Source organism: Amblyomma maculatum, chromosome 1 (assembly GCF_055883805.1).
Source record: "Amblyomma maculatum isolate TAMU_Amacu chromosome 1, ASM5588380v1, whole genome shotgun sequence".
In the NCBI taxonomy this organism is placed as follows: domain Eukaryota; kingdom Metazoa; phylum Arthropoda; class Arachnida; order Ixodida; family Ixodidae; genus Amblyomma; species Amblyomma maculatum.
This window is the reverse complement of record NC_139344.1, coordinates 159237406-159260377: the sequence shown is the minus strand read 5'-3', so window position 1 is coordinate 159260377 and position 22972 is coordinate 159237406. Positions and strand designations below refer to the sequence as shown.

Below are 22972 nucleotides of genomic sequence, written 5' to 3'. Positions count from 1 at the left end.
ATGATTCTATATAGCGACTATTTGCCCCTTCTACAGGCACAAGAACGTGCAAGCTGCGAGATCAGAAATGTTTTCCAGTTGTGGTAACTGGTAGCCCTTCGCAAGAAGCGCACCGTTGATTCGCATCCGGTCGTGACAGGCTGCGCGGGGACCTTGGAACCCAGCCGAGAGTGAAACAGTACGCACCGAAGTGCGACCGACTAGCTATGCGTAAGACGTTGAAAAAAGAAAAGAAAAAAAAAATACGGGAACAAACCGCCACGGGATCGAGAGATTGCAGAGGAGAGCGTCGCGCAAAAATTTTTCATGTGCGGTGGCTTGTGCAACGCACTCGATGAGAAAGATATGAGAGAAAAACATCATCGATAAAAGCAAAAAGGCAACGTTCTTTAATACAAGTGCGCTGGAGATTAACGTGCTAGCTCAACGTTTCCTCCGTCAGCGCAGCGCGGAGCTTGCGAAATTTAATCGCTTGTGCATTCGATTAGTGGCTTCCGCAGCATATCCCCAACTGTGCTTCGCCAATCGTGGCATTGTTTTCCTCGAGCCTGCCGGCCGCAGGGGAGAGGAAAAATCGCGCGCCCCTCATTGAGCGCATAAAAAGCACGACGCGTCAGTCGACGGTTTTTCGAAGCCGGCAACGGAGGTCGAGGCAACAGAGGCGCGCTTACGTTGCGTGTCGTGCACCGCAATGACGTGCACGTCCAATTAGTGCCCTGACCCACTTGCATAATCGCACTCTCCTATGGCGGCACACCGTGGCATTGTTCTACGTCCGGACGTCGCCTCGCCGGCCCTGGAAGTCGTCGGCCGACAGCTCTGAATCGCGCCTCTCGTCGAAGAGCACTGGACGAGTGATCCCGTGCACGTGACACGCGGTGTTTCTTCGCCGCGCGGGCGGCGCAGGGAAAACGTCGGGAGCGCGGCGAGGGCTTTAGCTGCGGGAGAGAGGCAGCGCCCCCGATACTGCGGTCCCGCGCTCGGCCAACTCGTGGTGGCCAGTGGCGCGCTGAGACGCCGGGCACTAAACAGGGGCAGTCTGAGCAGCCGCCGCTCCTCAAGTGGGCCGCCTTTGTCTCCGGCTTTCTTTTTCCCCGCTCAGCTGAGCGCACTGGCCGACTGCTGCTGACGGCGTCCGCCATGTGCGACGCGTCGTCGAGAGATGGCGCTGAATCAAAGCGCCTCGAGATGAAACCAGTTTGCATGGCGCCTCGGCGCGGCGGCGGCACCGTTTTCAAAGCGACGGATGCCGTCGCACGTGCAGGACGGTCCGTGGCGGTGGACTCGCGGGCCCGCGCCACCATGAGCAAGACGTTCCACCGGCGGTCGACGGCCGCCTGCGGCCTGGTCGTGCTCATGCTTCTACTGTGCAGTGTGGGCCTGCTCATCGCCTTCCTCAAGGGCCACCAGCAGCAGACACGCGATGCCCACACACGTCAGGGGCCGACGCCGCGACGCGGCGTAAACAACGACAACTTTCCGAACCGGCGGACGACCCAGCCACCTTCGACAACGACGACGCCCAGGCCACTGCAGACGACCACGCTGGAGCCGCCCAAGCCGAAGCTGGACTTCAGGCTTCCCGCGCACATCGTCCCTCTTGCCTACGACCTGACGCTCGAGCCGCACCTGAGCAGGGACTCGTTCGACGGCGAGGTCTGGATCACGGTGAACGCGACACGGCCCGTGGACCGATTCGTCGTGCATGTCTTCCGGCTGACAGTCGACGAGACCGAGGTGTTCTTTGAGGACGGCAGCCCCCTGAGCACGGGAGCGCCGTTCGAAGACGACCTCAACGAGTTTTTCGTTGTGCCCGTGGCAGACAAGGCAGGCGCAGGCCCCACACCTGCGGGCCTGTACCACCTTCGGTTCAAGTTCAGAGGTTCTCTGGTCGGCGGCATCGTGGGCTTCTACAAGAGCAGCTACAAGATCGACAACGAAACTAGGTAAGCGTCCCCACATTCTTCGCTCGACTGCGAGCGACAGGAAGCTGGCAGTTCAACGGCCAGCTCTCTGTTGCTCGCGCACTCGTAAACGACCGGTCTCGGGGAGCGCCGATCTGATTGCCTTCCCGCGTTTCGAGCAGTGAAAGTGGGATTGCCACTGGTGCCTTGGCGTTTTGTGCCGCAGCGTAACGGCCCGCAGCGAGACAATGTCACATGTTGGTACCGTGTATCATTCGTATATAATGCGTGTACCTGCGGACGCAGGAAGCCACCGCAGAGAAGTAAATAGTGAGAGACGTGACACGTCTCCGGCACGCCACAGGTTTGCGCGAAACGTTAGGTAGCTTTCGTTTTCTCTCGAACGTGATGAAATAAAGTTGGTGCTGGTCCTCTTTTATTTTTTTTTTTTTTGTTATCTCCCTGCAGAGTTTCGCATAACGGTAGTTGTATTAGCCGCCAGCATCTTGTGCGGGCTGTCCACGAACTCTCGGCGCGGGGAGACCTTACATGATCTCATTTTCGTGAGGCGCTCGTTATACCCCCTGTCCGAAAGCATTTCTTGGCAGTAAATCGTGTACAGGCGGTCGTTTAAGGAAAATGTAGGGTGCCTACTACATGCCATCTCGACAGCCAACAAAGTATGCGAGATAATCGCACAGCAATGGGAAACAAAAAAAGAAAAAAACAAAAACCAACCCCGGAACTGGGTTGTAGTGTCTAAAATAAGAGACCGGCGCAGAGGATCAGGATGTGTCGCTCGCAGTTTTCTGTGATATAAAGGCCACGGGTATGAAAGAGGAATTGCTTGCGTCCGCACGACATACCATCCGAAGGAACACACTGCCAACCGAAGGAACACACTGCAATAGTTTGTGTTAGGTTTAGACGCTCTGACTTCAACGTGACAAAGCGACTCAGGCTATGAAGGACGCCGTATAGTGGAGGGCTCCGGAAATTTCGACCACCTGGTGCTCTTTAACGCACACATGTATCGCACAATACACGGGCGCCTTGGTTTTCGCCATCATCGAAAAGCGGCCGCCACGGACGGGATTCGATCTCGCGTCCTTGGGTTCAGCAGTCGAACGCTGTAATCTGCCCAGCAAAACTGGTTCGGTCCTTTTTATGTGCGGCACTAGGAGGTGCATCATGTCGCCACCGGTCTACACGAAGCAGTACGTGTAGAGACCGTTCTGCCAAAGTTACAAATCGCTAGATTTTAATTCTGATACGGCCATATAGTCCTCCCATATTTCTTGCATGCTCGACAACTTAGCAGGATGCACTCCAGCGGATGATCGAAGACGTTGCTGCACAGAAACGTTTGCCGCCTCTTTTTGTATGGAATCGGCAATACATTATGAGGACGCCATATTCGAGTGTAGGTTCGGCTTATGGGACGTATTTTCAGCTTAGGCTTAGGAAATTTGACAATGTCGCTGCACACAGCCATACTTACTGTACCGAACTGAAGACGTCAGTGAATGAAAGCGCAGCTGCGGAATAGTCATTATATTGTTCCCACAGCAAAACGGCAGCAGGGGCAACGTTCCGTGAAAAATCACGGCGTGGTGTGCTTCCTGCCGAAAGGAAAGAAGTGGACCTGTGGAGGCGTCCCACGTAACTGCTTTTTACTTGTTAATTACAGTCGCACTGAACCTTGCTAATCATCACTGAATGGTCTGCTCAGCCGAGGGATAAATCATAAAACAGAGCCGCGCCCTGTGCAATCATTCCTATGCTCCGTTCCCTAAAACGCTGCTTTACAGAGTACATACCATACGAGAAGCGTAAGGGGAGAGAGCACACACCACAACACAGGCGCTAACTTTCGGCTGACGAAGAAAGCCAAAACCAACCATGTCAGACGGAACCTGAGCAAAAAGTAGCGCGTGCGCTGACCTAGGAGAAAAATAATAATAAATTGAAAAAAGTTGCGAAAAAGATGGTATATGGATCAGTACCGACTTGTCCAAATTTCTACCCTGGTGAAATAGAGTATACATACCCGGCTGCTTTGAGCTTTCAGAGCAATATCATGTGCATACATCTTTGTTGCGGTCGCTAAATTCTATAACGAGACGCGCTTGCTCACCTGTGCTGTCGCGGTCACAACAGGGGATGTGTGACGGCCTGGTGATGGAGAATGCTATGGAGAGTACCTGCGTAGCGTTACTTAGCGGTGCTTGGTGGCGCAATTCTACCACGCTATACCTCGTTCGTCGTGCTCACTTGCCCGAAGGAACTTTGAAGGAGTGATCTGTCTTCTAATTTCGCGACGACGTGCTTAATGGTTCAGCTTAAGAGGATTGTACAGTGAGTAGAAAGGAGAGCAAAGCCAGTTAACAAATTGCTTAGATTTCGTGGACGCGTACTAAACATAATAGCGCACACCACACGACGAGATTGCAACGCTGTGCGCATAGCTTTCGCTGGTTACATGTCACCCCTCGCTGTCTGAAGAACACAGAATGTCTCTGTGGGTTTGTAAGGTTCCACGGAGAAAGCGGTTGCTGCCAGGAACGAAGAAGCTAACTCGCATGTGCTGTTGTATAGTTCAAGAACTACAGGTAGAGCGCATGCGTTCTGTGACGACTCGCTACGGGAATCGTTTGCCTATGTATGGGGGGGGGGGGGGGCAAAAATGCTGCCGGGAGCCGGCGCGAATGTCGGGCAACCTTGACGTCAAATTCGCATATTGCCTCGCTCCCTTCGTTGAAGCCTCGTTTAGCGTGTACCTTTCTGTCGGCTATAGTGAGAAAAAAAAGCTCTCTATGAGAAAAAAAAAAAAGTCGGGGGACGCTCGAGTTTCGCCTTAGTGCAGACGCGATACTGCCTTTAACACCGCGTGTTCATTCTGCGAATACTTTTATATTTTTGTTAGGTTGGTTTTGGGGGGAATGGTAGGCACAATATCTGTCTCACTTCTGGGTGGACACCTACATCAGCTTTTCTGAGGTGCACATGTCGTCGGTTCGAATCCCTGTCGCGGACTAGCCTCCAACTTGACTAGGAGATAGACGTTAAATGAGAAGCGAAATGTTACGACACCACCCTCAGCGCTGCACAGAGAACGGTTGCGCACAATTTAGATGCGAAACCACGTGCGTATTTTTTCCGACACCGTTTTTCTCAATTCTGGGCTACGGCTTTCTTACCGACTGAGCTTGTATACGCTTCCGTAAAGTGAGCGCTTGCGCAGATACGCGCTAATGTTGCGGCAGTGGCTGCCACCAAGGTGCACGAACTGAAAAGTTAAGTCGCCTAAAATTCTTAAAATGTCTTCGTTACTTCGAGTGACAATATATTGGGGCAGGGCGAAAAGTCAGTGAAGAGAGAACGTGACTGATGACATTGAGAGTGTTTTCAATAATGGTGGCAAGCCTATAGCTGAAGCCCTCCAGCCTACGCCACTACCCGCATATTCCCTTTCCTCGTCCGTAACATATTACATTATATCAAAATTTTACCAAAAAATTCAAAGAGTAATCTGAATAAAGTGAACGCGTTTTATGGCTTCCACGCATATGCACTTGCCCCCCCCCCCCCCCCCCCCCCCCCCCCACCCTTTCACCCGGTTTCACATGCGTTGCACGTACATATACACTAGTCTTCGCCGAAACGAAATGCTTAGTTATGTTATTTTTGTGCAGATCAACTTTAGGAAATCTTGGCAATATTTTGGCTATGTACGCATCTTGGAACTTCTCGTAATATTTGAACCATTTTTTCTTTTTTTTTTTTTTTTTTTTTTTTTTTCAATCTTGACACCGTGCTTCTATTTCAAACACTTGCTAAGGCAGACAGGGGCCTACCGGAAAAGGGAGCCTCGCGTTATGTCCCTGTCGCTTAAAGGACATTAATGTGATGCTATCGACGAAAAGTGAAAAAGTAAGTTGAAGCAAAGCTCATTCCTGGAGACACGTGATTTGTTTGGACATATTCAAATTTGTTATAGAAAGCAAGGTGATAAACATACCCAGAATCTGGGCTGTTCCTCAAAGACAAATTTAGAAAAGTCCAACTGAAAGAGCACAGCATGTCTCGATGCGAAGCGCCTCCGTGATGTTTTTATTATCCGATGCTAAGGTCAGAACGTCTTCGTCCCGTCGCTACAATGTTTTCTTTCCGAGCCTCCTGGCGCTTTCGGTCATCGCGGGAGGGGCCTCCAAACGCTCGGGCTGCTCGCAGAGGGGCGAAGAGAGGGCATGCGATTGCCCATTCTGCAAAACAAGACTCCATAAATACGTGGTCCCCGCGGGCTCGGTGCCAGTGCACATCTGCGCTTGCTCGTAAACAGCTCACTATGTATGCCCGGATTTGTGTCCCGATATGTGTGCTCACAAACGCATCGTAATTTAGTGAAGAACTTGACTCATCTTCCCCCGACGCGTGTCACTTAGCGCACAGCGACGCAATGAGATGTCAAAGCGAAAGACCGAATCAGCACAAGGACAGGAGAAAAACAAGCAAGACAAAGCGTTGATGTGTCAGACCGACTGACCCACCAGTTTGCGTTGTTACGCATTGCGAGCGTGTCATTCAAAGCCTTTCCATCCAACAGCTCTGGTGCTCCAGACACGATCGCACACGTTCTCCTCGAAAAAGTGCAATTTCAACGACGTACACAGCGCTTTAGAGCGAGAAGTCCCATCTCCGTGGTGTCACGCTTAGACCCACCCTGCCCACGCGGCATTTAGCACGTTCCCGTAACTGCGCTGAGTCCACAGCCACTGCATGTGGAGCATGTATACCCGCTCAGATTTGACGCGGAACTGCGTTACTTGGGCCAGGCGAAAAAGCGGCAACTCTTGGTGAGTTGTAAATGAGATACGATATATTCATTCAACGTCGTGTTTTATTCGCCAGGTATGAGCATTTTCCCTCTCTTACTAATGTACGCACAGTGGCATGCTTTCGATCGCACTTTTTTACCTTGCATTCTCTCGCAGTCATTTCATCATCAGCACAGCTAACCTGTGATTTGTTTATTTCGCCATCGCAACGCTTTGCCAATGTTATTCAGCAGCGGCATCAATTACACGACACCCAAACGACGAGGTATGGGCATGTTCTGCAGTGTTCTCGCTCTCTATAATAAGCTGTTTGGGCGGAGCGTTCAAGGCTACCAAAGGGAAGTGAGCTGCTCGCGAATAAATTTTCTTCCAGCGATACTTGTATAGCAACCTTTCTTTTGAGCGAAGCTTTGCCGTGAGTGTAATATTGCAATCGAAAATAAAAAAAAAAAAAGTACTAAGCATTCACTTCGGTCGGCAGCATCCTCCATAGAGGAACCTCTGTCATCCGATAAGGTGTAGAGCTTGACATTTTTTCCTCTCATCCTGGTAGCAGCGCTTACAATATCATCGGCCATATGACAAACAGTTTTTGATCAAGGTATTTGCCTCCTGATACGCGGACGCTTCTTTCGCCGACGCAGAGTTGCTCGTTCTCCACCATCGTTAGGGGCCCGCAAGTGAGCGTATACTAGTTCTTCGTTCCCTTCTTGTGAGGCTATTGGCAGAGATCATCTCGTTCAGAGCCATGTCTATAACCACTCAAAGATCTACCTACAGCCACTGGAATATGTAGCCTTAAAGAGAAAAAAAATGTTGGAAGGAAGCGTTACAAGTTCAGCTGCATGCAGGGATAACAAGTAGCTAGCAATTGCAGATAGATTGGTTAACAGTGCAGACGTCATGGTTTTTGTCACCGATGGGTACGAGGAAATGTCTACACTTAATGTAGGCTTCCGGCCCTTTTGCTTCCCCCTCTCTCACCCGTGACGCTAGCCTGCCTTGTCTTTTCTATCTCCTCCGAATTGGCTTCCTGCATTCAGAACCGTTGCAAACGATGACCGCGATAAGCTCATGGCCATGGCTACGGGCTCGGGCGCCAGCCGCTGTGCGCGCCCGGATTTCGCCGTAGCCCTTGTAGACGTTTTGCGTCGGGAACCCAGAATGCGAGCAGCGGCAGAACAGGATCGGCTTCGCCAATACAAATCCGGCATGCAGGCCCGTCACAGGACGCACGGCCGGCTTTTCCGGAAGGTTCTCGGTGGGCGCGCACGAGGCTTGTCGGCGGCCGCATCTTTCCGCGTGCTGCCGCCGACGGCAGGCCTCCGCGCGTCAGGGACGTTGACTCGGCCAGCCGCCCCTCCTCGCCCCAGCGCCGCAAAACAGGTCCCCGGCCGCCATCGTCGCCGGGGGCACGCGTTTGGTACACCCAACTACCCGAACCAATCTAGGCGGACCAGAACAACCCTTCCCCCTTTGTCTTTCCCAGCCTGACAGCGCGGTCAGAGGAAGGCACGATTCAAGTGGTCGTGGAGAAATCGACAGAGGGAAAAGCAGTGCGTTACCGAGGAGCAACAACAAGCGATAACAACACTGCAGTGCTGTGGACCGAAACTGGCCTTATAACCAAACGAAATTTTTACCACGTAGTTCTAACTGAATGCATTGGGTCAATAACTGAGAAGTGTGTGCAAGGAGTAGTAGTAAGCCCTGTGGAGTTGCATGCTCCACATGATAGCGGGGATGAATACTTCCTCCTGGCTAAATCAGCATTAAAATTTTGACGTGAAAAGGACAGCATATCATTGAACATGCTATCGAGTTGCTTCTCCTCCAGTGGTATGACACAGCTTCACTCTCGATTTACGTATGATAATGGTGTGAAAGTGATGTGGAGCTCAAGGAAACCAGGAAAACCGAAACTAAGCTTCGGTCGCTGTAGAAGCCCATGATTGTATGTTTCAGCGTATACACTCAAAGCGGAAATCAATTCATGCTGCACTTCCGTCAGCCTTCGCCCTTTTGAGCGACCAAAAGCTTTCCTCGCGGGTGCTATTCATAACCTCTTGAAAGCGCTATAGATGAAGCGGTATAAGCGGAACTGCCTGCTCTTTCTTTTTATTATTCCCTGTTATTTCCTTCCTCGCCCTCCTCCTCTCCCTCGTATTTCGTTGTAGAGAATGGGCTGTGAGGAAATGTGGAGGCGCTGCAACCGCTACTCCCACCGCCGGCTTTGTTGCAGTGCAGGGCAGACAGGCAGCTCGAGGCCGTCACATCATTCTGCGCGTGGTTACGACACCAATGCTCATTGAAAATCGCTAGAAACTCGTATAAGCGCGGCATGTTTTTGGCCCCTTGCCCGTTCACCCGCGCGCACGCATGGGACCCCCGTGGAGAATTCACGCACTCACTACGCGCCACACGCCATCGAACGCAAGTCGCCGCTGCTGCGGCCAAAATGGCAGCCGCCACGTGGCGGCGAAAAAGGAAATAAATAAAATAAGCGGGAATAAGCGGGACGGGTGTAGTGGAAGCACGGCAAAGGCGACCCGTTGATATAAAAGGGCCGAAGCCAAACGAAAGCGACTCGCTGAACAAAGACGCCGCGACGCACACAAAAGCAAGGCTAGCGCTCAGCGCGAAGAAAAGAATGGGGTCATTCACACGAAAAAGCGAAACCGCCAGCGCCGCCCGCTTCTCTCGACAAGTGGGTGCGTTGCGTATCGGCCAGTGCGCGCAGCGTCACGCGCACGTTGTCGCTATTCGCACAGTCTGTCATGGGAGAAACGTAAGGTTAGCATGGATATGCCTGCCGGCCCGAATGAGATGTGCAGGCTTCTATCGCCCGGAGTGCTTGCAATGGCACTCCGTCACCGCGATGGCGTACTGTCTTAGCCAATAGTAACCACAGACAGCATGGTTTACTTGTCACTTCTACAGTGGGTCCGTTAAAGTCTTCATAAAGATCAAAGATCTTGAGGGATAGGGGCAAGCTTTCCTCCTCTAGATTCAGAGCTCTGGGCGCGGGATAAGACTTCAAACCATGCAACCTGGTTATTTTTGGAAAAGACTATCCGCAGCGCACGCATATATAGATTTCATTAATTAATCCCGTGCAATTCTCAAGGGATGGAAAATGCTCCGATTCGAGTGAACGGTATACAGTGCTACTGTTGCGCATTTACCACGTGTTCCGCAATGGCATGCTGCCTTTTAGCTGGGAGAAATGTCCCAAGGCGTTCGTTTTAGCCCAAACAGCGCCTGCTGGAAACTGTTCCGGTTGTCCGGTCTTCGTGCTTATAAAAAAGAAGCCTTCCCTCTCTCTCTCCCTCTCTCTCTCTCTCTCTCTCTCTCTCTCTCTCTCTCTCTCTCTCTCTCTCTCTCTGTGAGCGCTTGTTTTTAATAACTGGTAACTTATTCAGACTATTTATATTCGTTGTTCACAGTTAGCCCGTCTAAACAACGAATTCGACAGACGTCAGAACACGCATGTTATTTTTTAAACACCACCGTAGGTGATGCCGAATAAGTAGTTGTTGCTGTGAATACTACGGTGGCAACATCGAAATGTTTCCTTGGGGATCGTTACCATGTAGGGGATTGAAGATATGCTGCAGCGATAGGGATAAATGTGTATTAAGGTTTCTGTAAAAAACAAAAAAGTGTGTGTGTGTGTGGGGGGGGGGGGGGGGTTGCTTGTCGCAACAGCCTCTTTGAATTTGAATTTCTCATAGCCAAGGACACTGCAGTAGAGGATATAGTAATACCAGAACAACAGAATGTATTATAAGCAGACATGATATGGTAGTGCTATATGCAATGTAATTCAATATTAACTGACTTTATCGTGACATCAATACGGTCATAATGACATCATGCTGGCGTCATTTGTTCGCCGTGAAGAATGTTCGGTGTTGTATGTACAGCGTAAGATCGATGAAAAACCATGAAAACAAAATTCATACAAACTCACTGACCGCCACATTATTGAAGCGTGCTCTTGGAAGCGGTGTCACGACTAATTTAAAGCAGAATTCACCCGAGGATTTGCTACCGATTTTATGTTCATTTCCTTCGCTGTTCGTTTGTGAAGTTCTTATTGGCTACGCGGGCACTGCTGAAGTGGACTCCTGTCCCTTGGTGCAAACTATATAAAATACAACGATCTCCGTACCGAGGCACCCTTTCAACGGTGATGCAACAAAACCAGTTACGGCGTAGAAAAGCCGTGCCTGGCTAATCACCGTGCAAATGGGTTACAAAGAAAAAATGGAATACCGGTCGCTGACTTGGCCATCACAGTGGTTGCTTGCAAGCTGTTAGCAGGTCGCCGAGGTTGTTTTTTGTATGGACAACGCCCTAGCCCGCAGTCCTTCTCGCAGCTAGGTGAGCTGTCACATGGAGCGAAGAAAACCTGCGGTGAACCGGTGTTACGGTATCGGCTGTCATCCGAAGGAAGATGATACATCGTTGCTGTAACTTTGACAGATACGGAGAACGCCGGGCACTGGGCGCGATCAGTTATTCCGGCACAACTGTTCATAAATGAAATGTGTATGGTTTTTCAGAGTAGCTTACCCTTTAGTTTCTCTGTGTGTGTGTGTGTGTGTGTGTGTGTGTGTGTGTGTGTGTGTGTGTGTGTGTGTGTGTGTGTGTGTGTGTGTGTGTGTGTGTGTGTGTGTGTGTGTGTGTGTGTGTGTGCGTGTGCGTGTGCGTGTGCGTGTATGTGTGCGTGTGTGTGCGCGCGTGTATGTGTGCGTGTGTGTGTGTGTGCGCGTGCGTGCGTGTGTGTGTGTGTGTGTGTGTGTGTGTGTGTGTGTGTGTGTGTGTGTGTGTGTCATCCAGAAAAAGGATTGTGGTAACTCAGTGTACCACGGCAAAATCCAGCTGCCACATATAAATCGCTTTCGAAGAAAGCGACGCGAATTTCGCTAAAAACAAACTGGAGCTGGAGGCGCGCGAGTCTTTTCTAGCCTATCAAACACCGTTTTTCAAACCCTCTTGCGGACTGGATGAGGGATGATTCGCAGCGTATTTCGGTGCTCCATACTTATTTGGACTACCTGGGTAACGTTCATCTAACTGACAACAAATGAGCATTTTTGCGTTTCGCCTCCATCTAAATGTTGATGGCCTTGCCCGGATCGAACCCACTACCTCGTACTGAATACCGGTGCTTCATGTCCACTAGCCACTGCGGCGGTTATTACCTCATCGGAAGTGGTATCACAGCTTTCGCCACTTCTATAGTGCTATTGGTCTATAGGGCTATATAGGGCTTAACGCACTATAGACCGATGACCCCTGACTGTCAGCGCGACGTGTTAGTCTCTCCGCATGATTCACTATTTAGACCATTTAGTATTAAGTGCTTAGTCTGTCTTCTCCTTAGTAAGCAGAAAATGTGCAAAACGCTGTGCACTACAGGTCAAAATATGACATTGAGTCAAAGCACAACGAATATAAATAAGCCATTTAGCTCAAATTTCCACTGTCACTATGAGCTGCTATTAATTTTAGCTGCTGCAGATTCAGCAGTAACCTGCCAGGAAAGGCGCCAGAGCCGTCCGCTGCTTACGACCACCTGAGTGACTTCATGTCTGCATTAGTCATGCACCGGATGATGACAGAAACAGTTTGAGAGAAGGGCGCAGTCGCTTTCGCGGCGAAATCAAGGCTACTCAATTCAGCTGTCTATCATAAGGGTGTTACTCATTACGCGCGCTTACTTTCATATCGCTATTGTATTTATCGCTATTTGCTGCATTAATCAAACCACACAGTATACATACGCGTATAATATTCATACTTTTGGCGAAGCCTGAAGCGTGATGCTCATATAAACTCATAATATATTCGCAATACTCATAATACTTATATATAGCATTGCAGACTTCGAATCAGGACGTCCGCATTATCACCCATATTACACTGAGTTCAGATACGATCGCTTACTTCACTAGCTAATCCTTGCAATGCTGGTGCAGTGGTTAGGGCGCTCAACTACTGGGCCCAAGGATGCGGGATCGAATCCCGGCCGCGGAGGCCGTTTTTCGATGGAGACGAAAAACAAGGCGCCCGTGTGCTGTGCGATGTCAGTGCACGTTAAAGAACCCCAGGTGGTCGAAGTTTCCGGAGTCCTCCACTACGGCGTCTCTCATAGCCTGAGTCACTTTGGGACGTTAAACCTCAAATACAAAACCAAACCTTACTTCGTGACGCTAAGATTCTCTCCTTGCCAGAAAGAGTGGAGAAATTGTGAAATGGCGTCAGTAGCACTGCCTCATTAATTCATTCCCATCTCATAAATTTTAATCTTACCGGGTTTGCAGCCATTAACAACCTTTTATTATTCCAAGTGCGCACAAATGATGGAAATTTATTCGTGTTCCTTTCTTTGGCAGACCACATTACAGTCCAAAGTAAAAACATGATATCCATGCACATGTTAAAAATCGACCTGGGGACTTTCGTCCTGTTCAGACATTAGGTTGTAAGATTTCACCACCACCGTCTGGTGTTATTCAAATGCCTAATTTCTTCCATTGTTGGTGTAAAATGAACGCACATGAATTGCGTATGTATCTATTAAGATGTTAATTATTCTATTATTATATTATGCTTTTTTCTGATTGCGACTTTATGATTCCGTGATTCTGTTTTCGTTTTATATGTATTTCATTATGATAGGCAAATGTTATCTGGCTTTATGTGTTTTCTGGTGAAATGTTTGGTTTGGTTTGTGGGGTTTAACGTCCCAAAGCAACTCAGGCTATAAGAGACGCCGTAGTGGAGGATTCCGAGAAATTTAGACTACCTGAGGTTCTTTAACGTGCACACGGGCGCCTTGCTTTTCGCCTCACTCGAAAAGCTGCCGCCGAGGCCGGGATTCGATCCCGCGTCCTTTGGGAATAGTAGTCGAGCGCCGTAATCACTGCGCCACCCCGGCGGGGCTCTGGTGAAATGTTTCGCCTATGTAATTTTTTCTTTATGCTTTGCTTTTATGCTTTTTTTATGCTGAGAACAAATATATAACCATTGTTATCACTGCAGCAACTCGATCGTAATACAGTTTACGGACTCGGGAACATCCTTCTGCATACCATTTCCCATATCTGCATTTGTTACCTCAGTAATCAATAAACTAAATCTATAATATTAGAAAACTTGACGTAAGTCGTCGAATCGTGCATGCCTGACTCAAACCAGAGCACTCATCTTCTTGACGCTTCTTTTATTATTTTCAGTATTGACTGAAGATAATAAAAGCAGCGTCAAGTACCTTCTTTTGAAAGCAAAGTTTACTAACTCGAGAACCATAGCACACATACTGTATAGCTTCTTAACAAACTAAATCGAGCAACATCATTGCCATCTAATTTTTACTACCGGTTACTTAACGCGCTCCCTGCGTTGTGGGTCACCGGTTCGTCACGGTGTGTATTCATGCTGTGTGGCAAGGAACAACGAGTCCCGAAACGAATTTGGGACAGCTGAGATTTGTCAGAGGCTGTGCAACTCACACATGCCAGGTCTCTATTGCCATTTCTAGGCGGTTACAAAAAATCGTCTTCGCCATGGCTACCTGTGCGTCGCCCCACGCACCGCCGCTACTTACATAAAAAAAGTATATACCCAACGGTGGGTCACGGCGCGGAGAAATTAGGGCTCCGAAAATCACTGCCTCAGTGAACGTGTTGGGACAAGGATGAGGAAATGAGGGGCTGCCGGGACGCGCACATATGAAAAAGCCAACGGTCACTGAAACCGAGGGAAGTATAAGACTTCTTTTTTTATTTATTTTTGCTTTTGATGAATTGAAATTTAGTAGGGTAACTATTTTTCACCTGAAAGATAATTGATTAGAAAATAGAACAAAAACAACAAAAATCATGCGCGTGTTTCTGATGGGATTAGGATCCACGACCTTTTTATGTGTCCTTGCTTTCCGCAGACGTTTGTCGAGTGCAACCGCACTCTCCCGACAGTGCAACCAACGTTTTCTTTCCATTCCGGAGAAACATGAATTTGTTTTGCAACATCCCCTCTGTTCTGTTCTTTGTTTCTAATTTTTTATACCCTTTGTAATGACTTTTTCTCTGAGGGTAAAATAAAGGCTTTACTAGGATGTGCCAGTACGTCAGCAGTATATATATATTACGCTTTGTACTGTTTATTTACTTATTTATTTCTAACATACTTCTAGCCTCTTACGAGGAGTTGCATGATTGGGCCGCGTCATGAAGGTTACAAACGCGGCACGAATTGTACAAGCACGAAAGGAAACGTGCACAACAACGGAAATAACATTGTAAATAAGTAATCATTATATCATATCGTATATCTGAAACGTCATCGTTTTTTTTTCTTGTTTATTTGTTTCATTGAACAGAATAAGTTGAAGCGTGTCGTATTAAAAGATGCGCAACTTTTTTGAAATAAATTCTTGTCCACAAAGAGTTCTATATTGCTACAAGCTCATTGCTTGCCACAAGAGCGACACAAAGGTGCGATGACGACAAGCAAAATTTGGTTGGACTAATGAAAAAAAAAAAAAAAACGTTTGCGCCGCCCGTGCTTAAACCATTTCATAAAACATTGTGCCTCGGGCAAACAAATTTCGATAGAGAAAAAAAATGAGAGAGTGGTGGGTGGACGGTCTTTATATAAAATCATGAGGGAAGGTAAGCAAAGGGAGGTCTCGAGCCAGGGGCATGTTTCTCTTTTCATGTTTTTTTTTTTCTTTTGCGGTGAATGCAATTTAAAGTAAAGGTTATAAAGCGGTAACACATTTCTTCGCGAAATCTGCCATTGCTAGTCTTTCCTGTACTGATTTTTCTCGTTGAATCACGGTAGAATGTATAATAACGGAATTAAATCATTCTAATCTTCACTGCTTATACCGATTTTTCTCGCTGTGAGGTTGACAGCCAGCGTAAGCAGTGCCTTCCGGCTCGGCCACGCAAGTGGGCACAGAAAACACGGTACTGCGCGAAACGCAAGGCGGAAGTTTCCGGTGCGCGTAGGCGGAAGTCTGGAGGTCGGAAGCAAACCCAATGGCGACGGAGTGGGCGATAAGCGCGGGCGCCCAAGAACAAGAAGCGAAGGGAAAGCCGCCCCAGAGACAGGCGTTCGAGGCTTTAGTGGATTTAGTACGCGTGCAGCAGCGGCGGCGCGTCAGCCGCAGTGGCCGGAGGGAAGCCCTACCCGGGGCTTTTTTTTTTTTCTTCCTCTACAGCGGTGCTAGAACAAAGGTCCCTCACGACGAGGATATTCGGAGCGCGAAAACAACTCGTGGGAGAGAGCTCTTGCCGCCTTTGGATCATTTTATTGTCATGGCCGTCTCGTCATCGCACGTCTTGGCGCTATCGTGCATCGCGTTCCCATGAGCCTCCACGCCCCCGGTGTTTGTTGCAGCGCGACGCTTTGCTTTACGCGAGGGCGAGATTAAGCTCACGAAAACGTTGGCTCAATGGCGTGTCCTCGATACCCTCGCATGCCACGAGCGAGTAGCTGAGGGATCCCGTCGGAATAACCACGTACCGTTGAAATCTGACGCGTGGCCACAGCACGATGGCGTCACGGTGCATCCATCCCCGGGAGAGAAACGAAGAGGGGAGGAGCTACGCTTGTGTAATTCCTCCCGCGCACGATTTCCAATCACGCGGGACTTCTCGCGCGCACGGAGAATGGGGACAGGGGCAGCGGAGCGTTCATTTCTGGTCGGGCCGAGTAATGGGCATGGACGTGGCCCGTGTCAAGATTTGCGAGGAGGGTGTGCATAAGTGGTGCCAACTAAGAAAAAATACCGAGTGCTAAAGAAGAAAGAAATCCATCTGCGCGTGGAACAGAAGGGAAGTGCTGCTCCGTGAGGTGCGCGCCTTCGCGAGACCTTAAAACCGCGATGCACTTCTGAAGCGCTCATGCGGCGTCCGACTAGGGGCACCTGTGCATAAGTGTGCGTGTAAGCGATCTAGGCATAGGTACAGCGTTTATCGAAATTGCGAAAGTGCCCAGAAAGGCTGTTTCGCCACCCTTCCGCGCGCTGAGTCCGACTAAGGTGTCGGTGATCACGCGATGGGCACCAGGAAACTGCCAGGATCTTTTCATCGACATCCATGAGCTGTAGCTCTGAGGTCATGCTACTGCATGCCTAACTACCACCTGTCCAGGGTATTCATTGTTGCATGGAAAATATGATGGCAACGGCTTACACTTTGCCCGGGAAGCATCCCGCGTGTCCCTTTAAACAACTAATTGCCGTTTTTGTGCTTGTTATGGTTATCTCTCGGGTGTTGTAAACTGAACTGCAGCAGTACGACTACGAGCAGTGGTTTGCTCTCGCTTCCACTGAAAGCTACACTGTGACTAGGCGGCGACAGTACATAATCCCCCCCAGACAAATGCGGTCGGTTTCTTACGGCTTGCATGGGATTCGCCCAGTGGGAAAACGGGGTCGATTATGCACTATTATTGATCTCCCAAAACAACACCGGCGTAGCTTCGCTGCACTCATTGTGAGCTATTGAGGGAGCGATTGTTTTTAGCAAACTGCGGTGTCCACCACCGCCAGCTGCGAATATAGGCATATCTGTCGCAGTTTTTACTCCACTAAAAGTAACGAGCGGTGCCTGTGACTTCTCAGTGCCTCTGCACCTCATTGGTATGCCGTCCGCAGACCAACCAACGCTAATTACCCGCGCAAAAGGCGCAATCGACTCCGATCAGGTGTCATGCGTGCCGGAGCGCAGGTATGCAACCTGCAGTGATCCCGCTCGCTTTTTCAGTTTGTGCGTTGTTTCGCAGCGGTTCCAAGGGCGCCTCTCGGGTATACGCGCGCATCTCGGGTTTACGAAAGCAATACGTCGCGCGTGCTCAGTGTAAGCGCGCGCTTATTCGCCCGCTTCGTGACGTGCCTCTTGAAGGCTGTTTCTGCAAAAAACACTTTGGGGAGGCCGTTCCCAATCATGGCATCATGCTCGATTTCTGTCGGCGTGCTTGCATGTGTCCATGTCGCGCCGTAGTGAGCCGATGGGCTCGATGTCTGTTTAAACGTTCTGAGATGCTAGAGAAATTGCGACAAAAAACTAACCCAGTTCGGCAAGCGATAGCTCGGTTTATAGCATGGCTAATGGTGGGAGAAATCTGTGCTGCAGGATCGACACGATTACGCGAACCATATATGTTATTCAAAATAGATCACGCAAGAGCCGGATCCCCGTTCATCAATGCCGTGGCGTATTTTCTATCCATCTCTTCTTTGTTAACGCCAACTTCGGCTGGATGCATTAACAAACGCTTCAGCAATGCCAGCAAATCCGGCCGGTACATTTCAGGCGCCGACAGTGTAAGGAAAACAGACAGTTTTCCTATAATTGCCTCATCACGGCAAATAGCTCTGCTTCACGTCGATGGCTATACTGCTTCATGTTTGGCGCGCCTTCCATGAAACCCAGATCTTTATGCAACACTCGCTCTACTATGCTTGGGTTATCGAGATCAGCGCGCATCAAATGCCGAGGGTCGTCGTTGTGCTTACCAAGGTTAAACGAAGATCAAACCGAGGCACGAAGCCGTGTTCGACTTATGCGCGAAGTACAGCTACCGCTATAAAATGTCATAAAGCCGTAACTGTTCCAGTCGGGCTGAAGTCCGCGGATTTTTCTGGGGACTCGCTGCACTGTGATTCTACATTGAATGTCTAAGAGATTCGCTGAATGCTGCGCAGTGGCTCCTATTATTTTGCTTGTGTTGCTGTCCTCGAAGATACGTGGTTTAGTGGGCCTGCTTCCGGGCTGTGCAGCATTGCTCGTTCTTCAGTGCATGCAGCATCACATAATACGCAGTGAGCGCGAAGAATACACCGAGAAGTAATAAATTCAATGAAAGAGGGTATACGCGGCGTTCCAGCTGACCAAAGTTTAAGATATTGCCGGGAATTAATTAATCTGAAGCAATATGTTTGTCCTTTCACCTAAAAAAAAAAAATCAGGCCCGCTTTTACATCAATATTTGTTTGTTGAATAAAACTAGCTGGCGCCTAAATCACACAAATAACAGAAAATGGTTAAAGTAGAATGTTGTACAGTGGCAAATAAAACAACAAATGACGAAAGATAAAAAAAAATATCTATTCTGCAAGCTTCTTTCACGCCTTGAAGGAATTGCGCGAAACCATGGCGTATATAGCATGCACGCTGCGTCCGCTCTCGCATGTATGCTATGCGTGCTGCGGTGGCGGTTGTGGTTGCAACTGCGCGAAGTCGTGTGAACGTGGTAGGAGACCTGGTCGAAAGCACTGTTTTTGCAAGAAATTCCAAACTTGCGTTCCTGCCGCGAATATTTTTACATTCTGCATTTCGCTTGCCTTGTTCAGTGGGCGGAAAACCGGCGAGATAAATTCGCCGCAACAGGTTGTTTGTTTGTTTGTTTGTTATTCTTTCACTGAAGATACCTACAGCGTCCCGAAAGGTAATATTGTTGGGGGTTGTGCGGAAACAATTCATCAACACAACAAAACAGAATGCAATGAGCGAAAAAAAGGTATTACCAACACTGCTGGCACATGTCGATCAACCGAAGGACATTACTGTCTTTTAACAAGAGAAACGCTGTACCAATTGCATCCGAAACTTAATTTCCTTGTTCGAGCATGCGAAAGACCGTTCTTTTAAATGCGTAGGATTTTAAAAATTATTTAAAAATCAAACATCGCTCTTATTACTCCGAAAGTGATTGATATTCAAATGCACTAAAGCTGTTTCCACGGTCAAAAAAGAAGCGCCACAGCATGGTTGTGGCCCCCTCCCATGGTGATAAATCTATTGTCGCGGCGCGGCAGGTGAAATCGCGCTGTGCTGCAGACAGAGAGAAAAAAAGAAAAGACAAACCAAGTATATGCACTATATATGAACACTGAGTATTTCCCTAAGCATTGTGAGTGCCGAAGCATCGCTGTGTTCGTCCAATGTCCGAGCCTGTATACCGCCAATACATCGCACTCGTATTTGCCTCTATTCCGAACACGTCCTCAATTGGCCCAGACGAGCTTCGTTCTCTTAGTTCCACGCGGAGGTAGCATCTACACTAGCTGCTCATTTCATCACCTACGCTTTTTATTATTATTATTATTATTATTATTATTATTATTATTATTATTATTATTATTATTATTATTATTATTATTATTATTATTATTATTATTATTATTATTATTATTATTATTATTATTATTCATCGCATCCGACTACCGAGAATACTCCTATAGTCGCTGGCTTCAGTTGAACTGAAAGCGCTTTAACGAGGCTCTTCAACGAAACATAGCCTGTCTCAGTACAAACGCGGCTATTACTTTCTGCGGTCGAACTCGAGGTGCCGGTGATCGGTTCATAATTTCTCAGGAGACAAAGGGAAACAAGTTCTCAACGGCGACAGTGAATGCAGACATGTTTTCGATTCGCAATGACTAACCGCGCGCAGCCTTCGGATTGGAGTGGGCTTCGGCGGCGCTGGCGTGGGTGCTGCTGCTATATGTAAGGGCGACAACTGCCACTCCCTTTCGTAACCCCGTGACAAGTGCTTCTTTAGATGAGCTCCGCTTCACGTCTCGTAATAGCGACTTGCGGTGAAAGCGGCACCTGTGGGCAGCAACGAAGTCTACTGCTTTATTTTGTTTGCCCGCCCAATCAGCGGGCATCGATAGACGAAATTGGCAAACAGCCAAAGCGGTGTGGTTCCTGTAAAAGAATCAGTAAATCGACACCGCCGAAGTGCCTGCCCTATAGTGCATGCATCTCTGGGAAACATTCTAAAGTACCTTCCACGAATGCATCGATGCATGCGCACCACTAGCGCGCGGAGTGAGAATTTTCAGCTGACTCCAACCGTGCATGTATCTACCGAATGTCACAAAGATGACATGGTGGCAGCGAACGCGGCGAAATGTTTTACGTGACAAAGTAGACACGTCGTATATCCAGTAAACTTTAATCGACTCGCATAACCCCGATCGTCTTACATTATTTTTCGAACTTTAGGCTCAAATTCGTCCCTCGTGTGCTTATTTTTTAAACGAAAATGCCAACGTAAAAAAGCAGCAAAACCGATGCAGTGGTGCATCGTGTTGCAATTTAGAACCGCTGCGATGATAAGGATGAACATTCAGTGACCATGTATCATTATGCCATTAGAACAGAGCCCAAATTCCAAAGTTATATATTAAGTTCCAATTTTTTTTTTCGGGTGATAGCTGATGCGTGTGCCACTGAAGGAAACTGCAATTCTAAAGAAATTTACAATTTGTTGATTTCATGGCATAGATATCCCGCGAAGATGTTGTTTTAGTGCTATTTTTGTTGAACCCATGAATAGCGCGGACAATGTCGTCGTAAGCGTGTATACACTGCAAAGGCTGCAGATGTCGCAATTTCCGTAATGTATGCTGTGACGGTAAGCCTCCCTGAACAAGGACCTGCAAATCAGTATGCGCTGCGACAGCCGCACATAACTCGACCGTTACAAATGTGGAATGAGCGTATCGTTTCACGTGGGTCCGGGACCTGTTACGTACGTCGTGCGTTGCGCTCCAATTAATGCGCGCGCACCATCTCTGAGCGACGCGGCGAACGCGTGCCCTCCTGCTCCGCTGAGCTTAAGCTGATGGAAGCTTGATTACGTCATTGGAAAGGGCGTTCCCGCGCCTCCCCCTCGCCTCTCGCTGCTGCTTAGTGCCGCAACCGCATCACCGCCGCCCCGCCGAAGTGTGCCCGGCGGCGGGCTCCGAGGGCCGGCTGATGGCCGCAAGGTCGGCCGCAAGGCCGCCCTGGCGGCCACCACCTCCAGGCGTCGGGCAAGACAGCACGGACAGCCTTGGCTCGCGCGCGCGCGCGCGTCTGTGTGTGTGTGTGTGTGCGTGTGCGTGTGTGTGTGTGTGTGTGTGTGTGTGTGTGTGTGTGTGTGTGTGTGTGTGTGTGTGTGTGTGTGTGTGTGTGTGTGTGTGTGTGTGTGTGTGTGTGTGTGTGTGTGTGACACACGCACAAGCGATGAGCCTTCCCTCCTGCTCCTCCATCTCCTGCAGTGTCTGTTTTCTTTTGTTTTTTGTTTTTTAATTCGTTCTTGCGTGCACTCGTTTGGGTTGCGGCGCATCTACACCGAGTACAGTGAGCGATCATCTTGGCAACTTGGCTGACAACTCGGAGTATATGCAGGCGGTAGTGCATGCTAGTGAAATGTGTAACAAGCACTGCAGGGGCAGGTTGCGATCTGGGTCATTTTTCCAAACAAACCACTCATGCGAAAAAGGCCCGTTTGTTTCCGTCTGAACTGGGCATTTTCATGAAAGGAGAAGGCATTTGAACCACCAAGATTTGTGCAATGCATGCAGCATGACGCGAATGTCGTAATTTTACGCTGCCGTTATATCGGGAAATTCAAAATAACTCGTTCAAAATCGTCTTTTAAGCAGATGCAAAAAGACTATATGATAGCAGTGGCGCGGTCGCGAATGAAACTTGTACTCGTTTCGTTGATTTTTAATCTCAGCAAAAATGAGCGACTTCTTTTTCCAAAGCGCAGGACTGCATGCAGTGGTACGAAATGAAACCTACGCATGCTTACTATTTCGGGAGTCATATATCTGCGGCCTACTCTACTGCAAAGTCGCAGAGCTCGTTGCGCGTTTTGTCCACCTACAAACCTTAATTATTTACGGGGGCTACGGACTCATTGTGCCCATAGTTCATTACAATTTCCGCTGACGATTTTTAATTCTCTTTGCTGTTTCACACAATCACGATTTAAACTCTGTACTAAGGTGTGCGCTGGTTTTGCTTTCTTGCATGGAGGAAGGAAACAACTTAGGAGAGGCCCTTGCTATTCCCAATGCATTGGAGAAAGTGTGGCAGAAGTGACGTCAAAAATTAGGGTTAGCCAAGTCGCGCCATTAGCAGCGGCGACGCTGTTGCTATGAAAACTCGGGCCACTAGCAACAGCGTTGCTAAGGGCCCTAGGTACGTGAGCGTCGTGGAGAAAGAGTTCGGAGGGTAGAGGAGGAGGAGAGACGTTGCAGCGTCCGGTCGCGGCGCGGACGCGCCGACTTAAAAAAAAAATGACGTCAGGGCCTCTCCTAAGTTCTTTCCTTCCTCCATGCTTTTTTGCTTGTTTTTCAGTGCTGCGTAGTTCTTGTCAGCAGGTTGAAATAAATCATTGAAGAATGAAAGCTTTGAGATGATG

General features: G+C 48.8%; 1 protein-coding gene across 1 annotated transcript in view; it reads left to right on the top strand.

Annotated features, from left to right (window-relative positions):
• The first annotated feature begins 1140 nt into the window (after positions 1-1140).
• LOC146204737 (uncharacterized) overlaps positions 1141-22972 on the top strand; it is a 158388-nt gene continuing 136556 nt past the window's right edge. The window contains exon 1 of the mRNA XM_084589451.1: positions 1141-1946. Within this exon, the coding sequence (XP_084445577.1) occupies positions 1141-1946 (806 nt within the window). The remainder of the gene's footprint in view (positions 1947-22972) is intronic.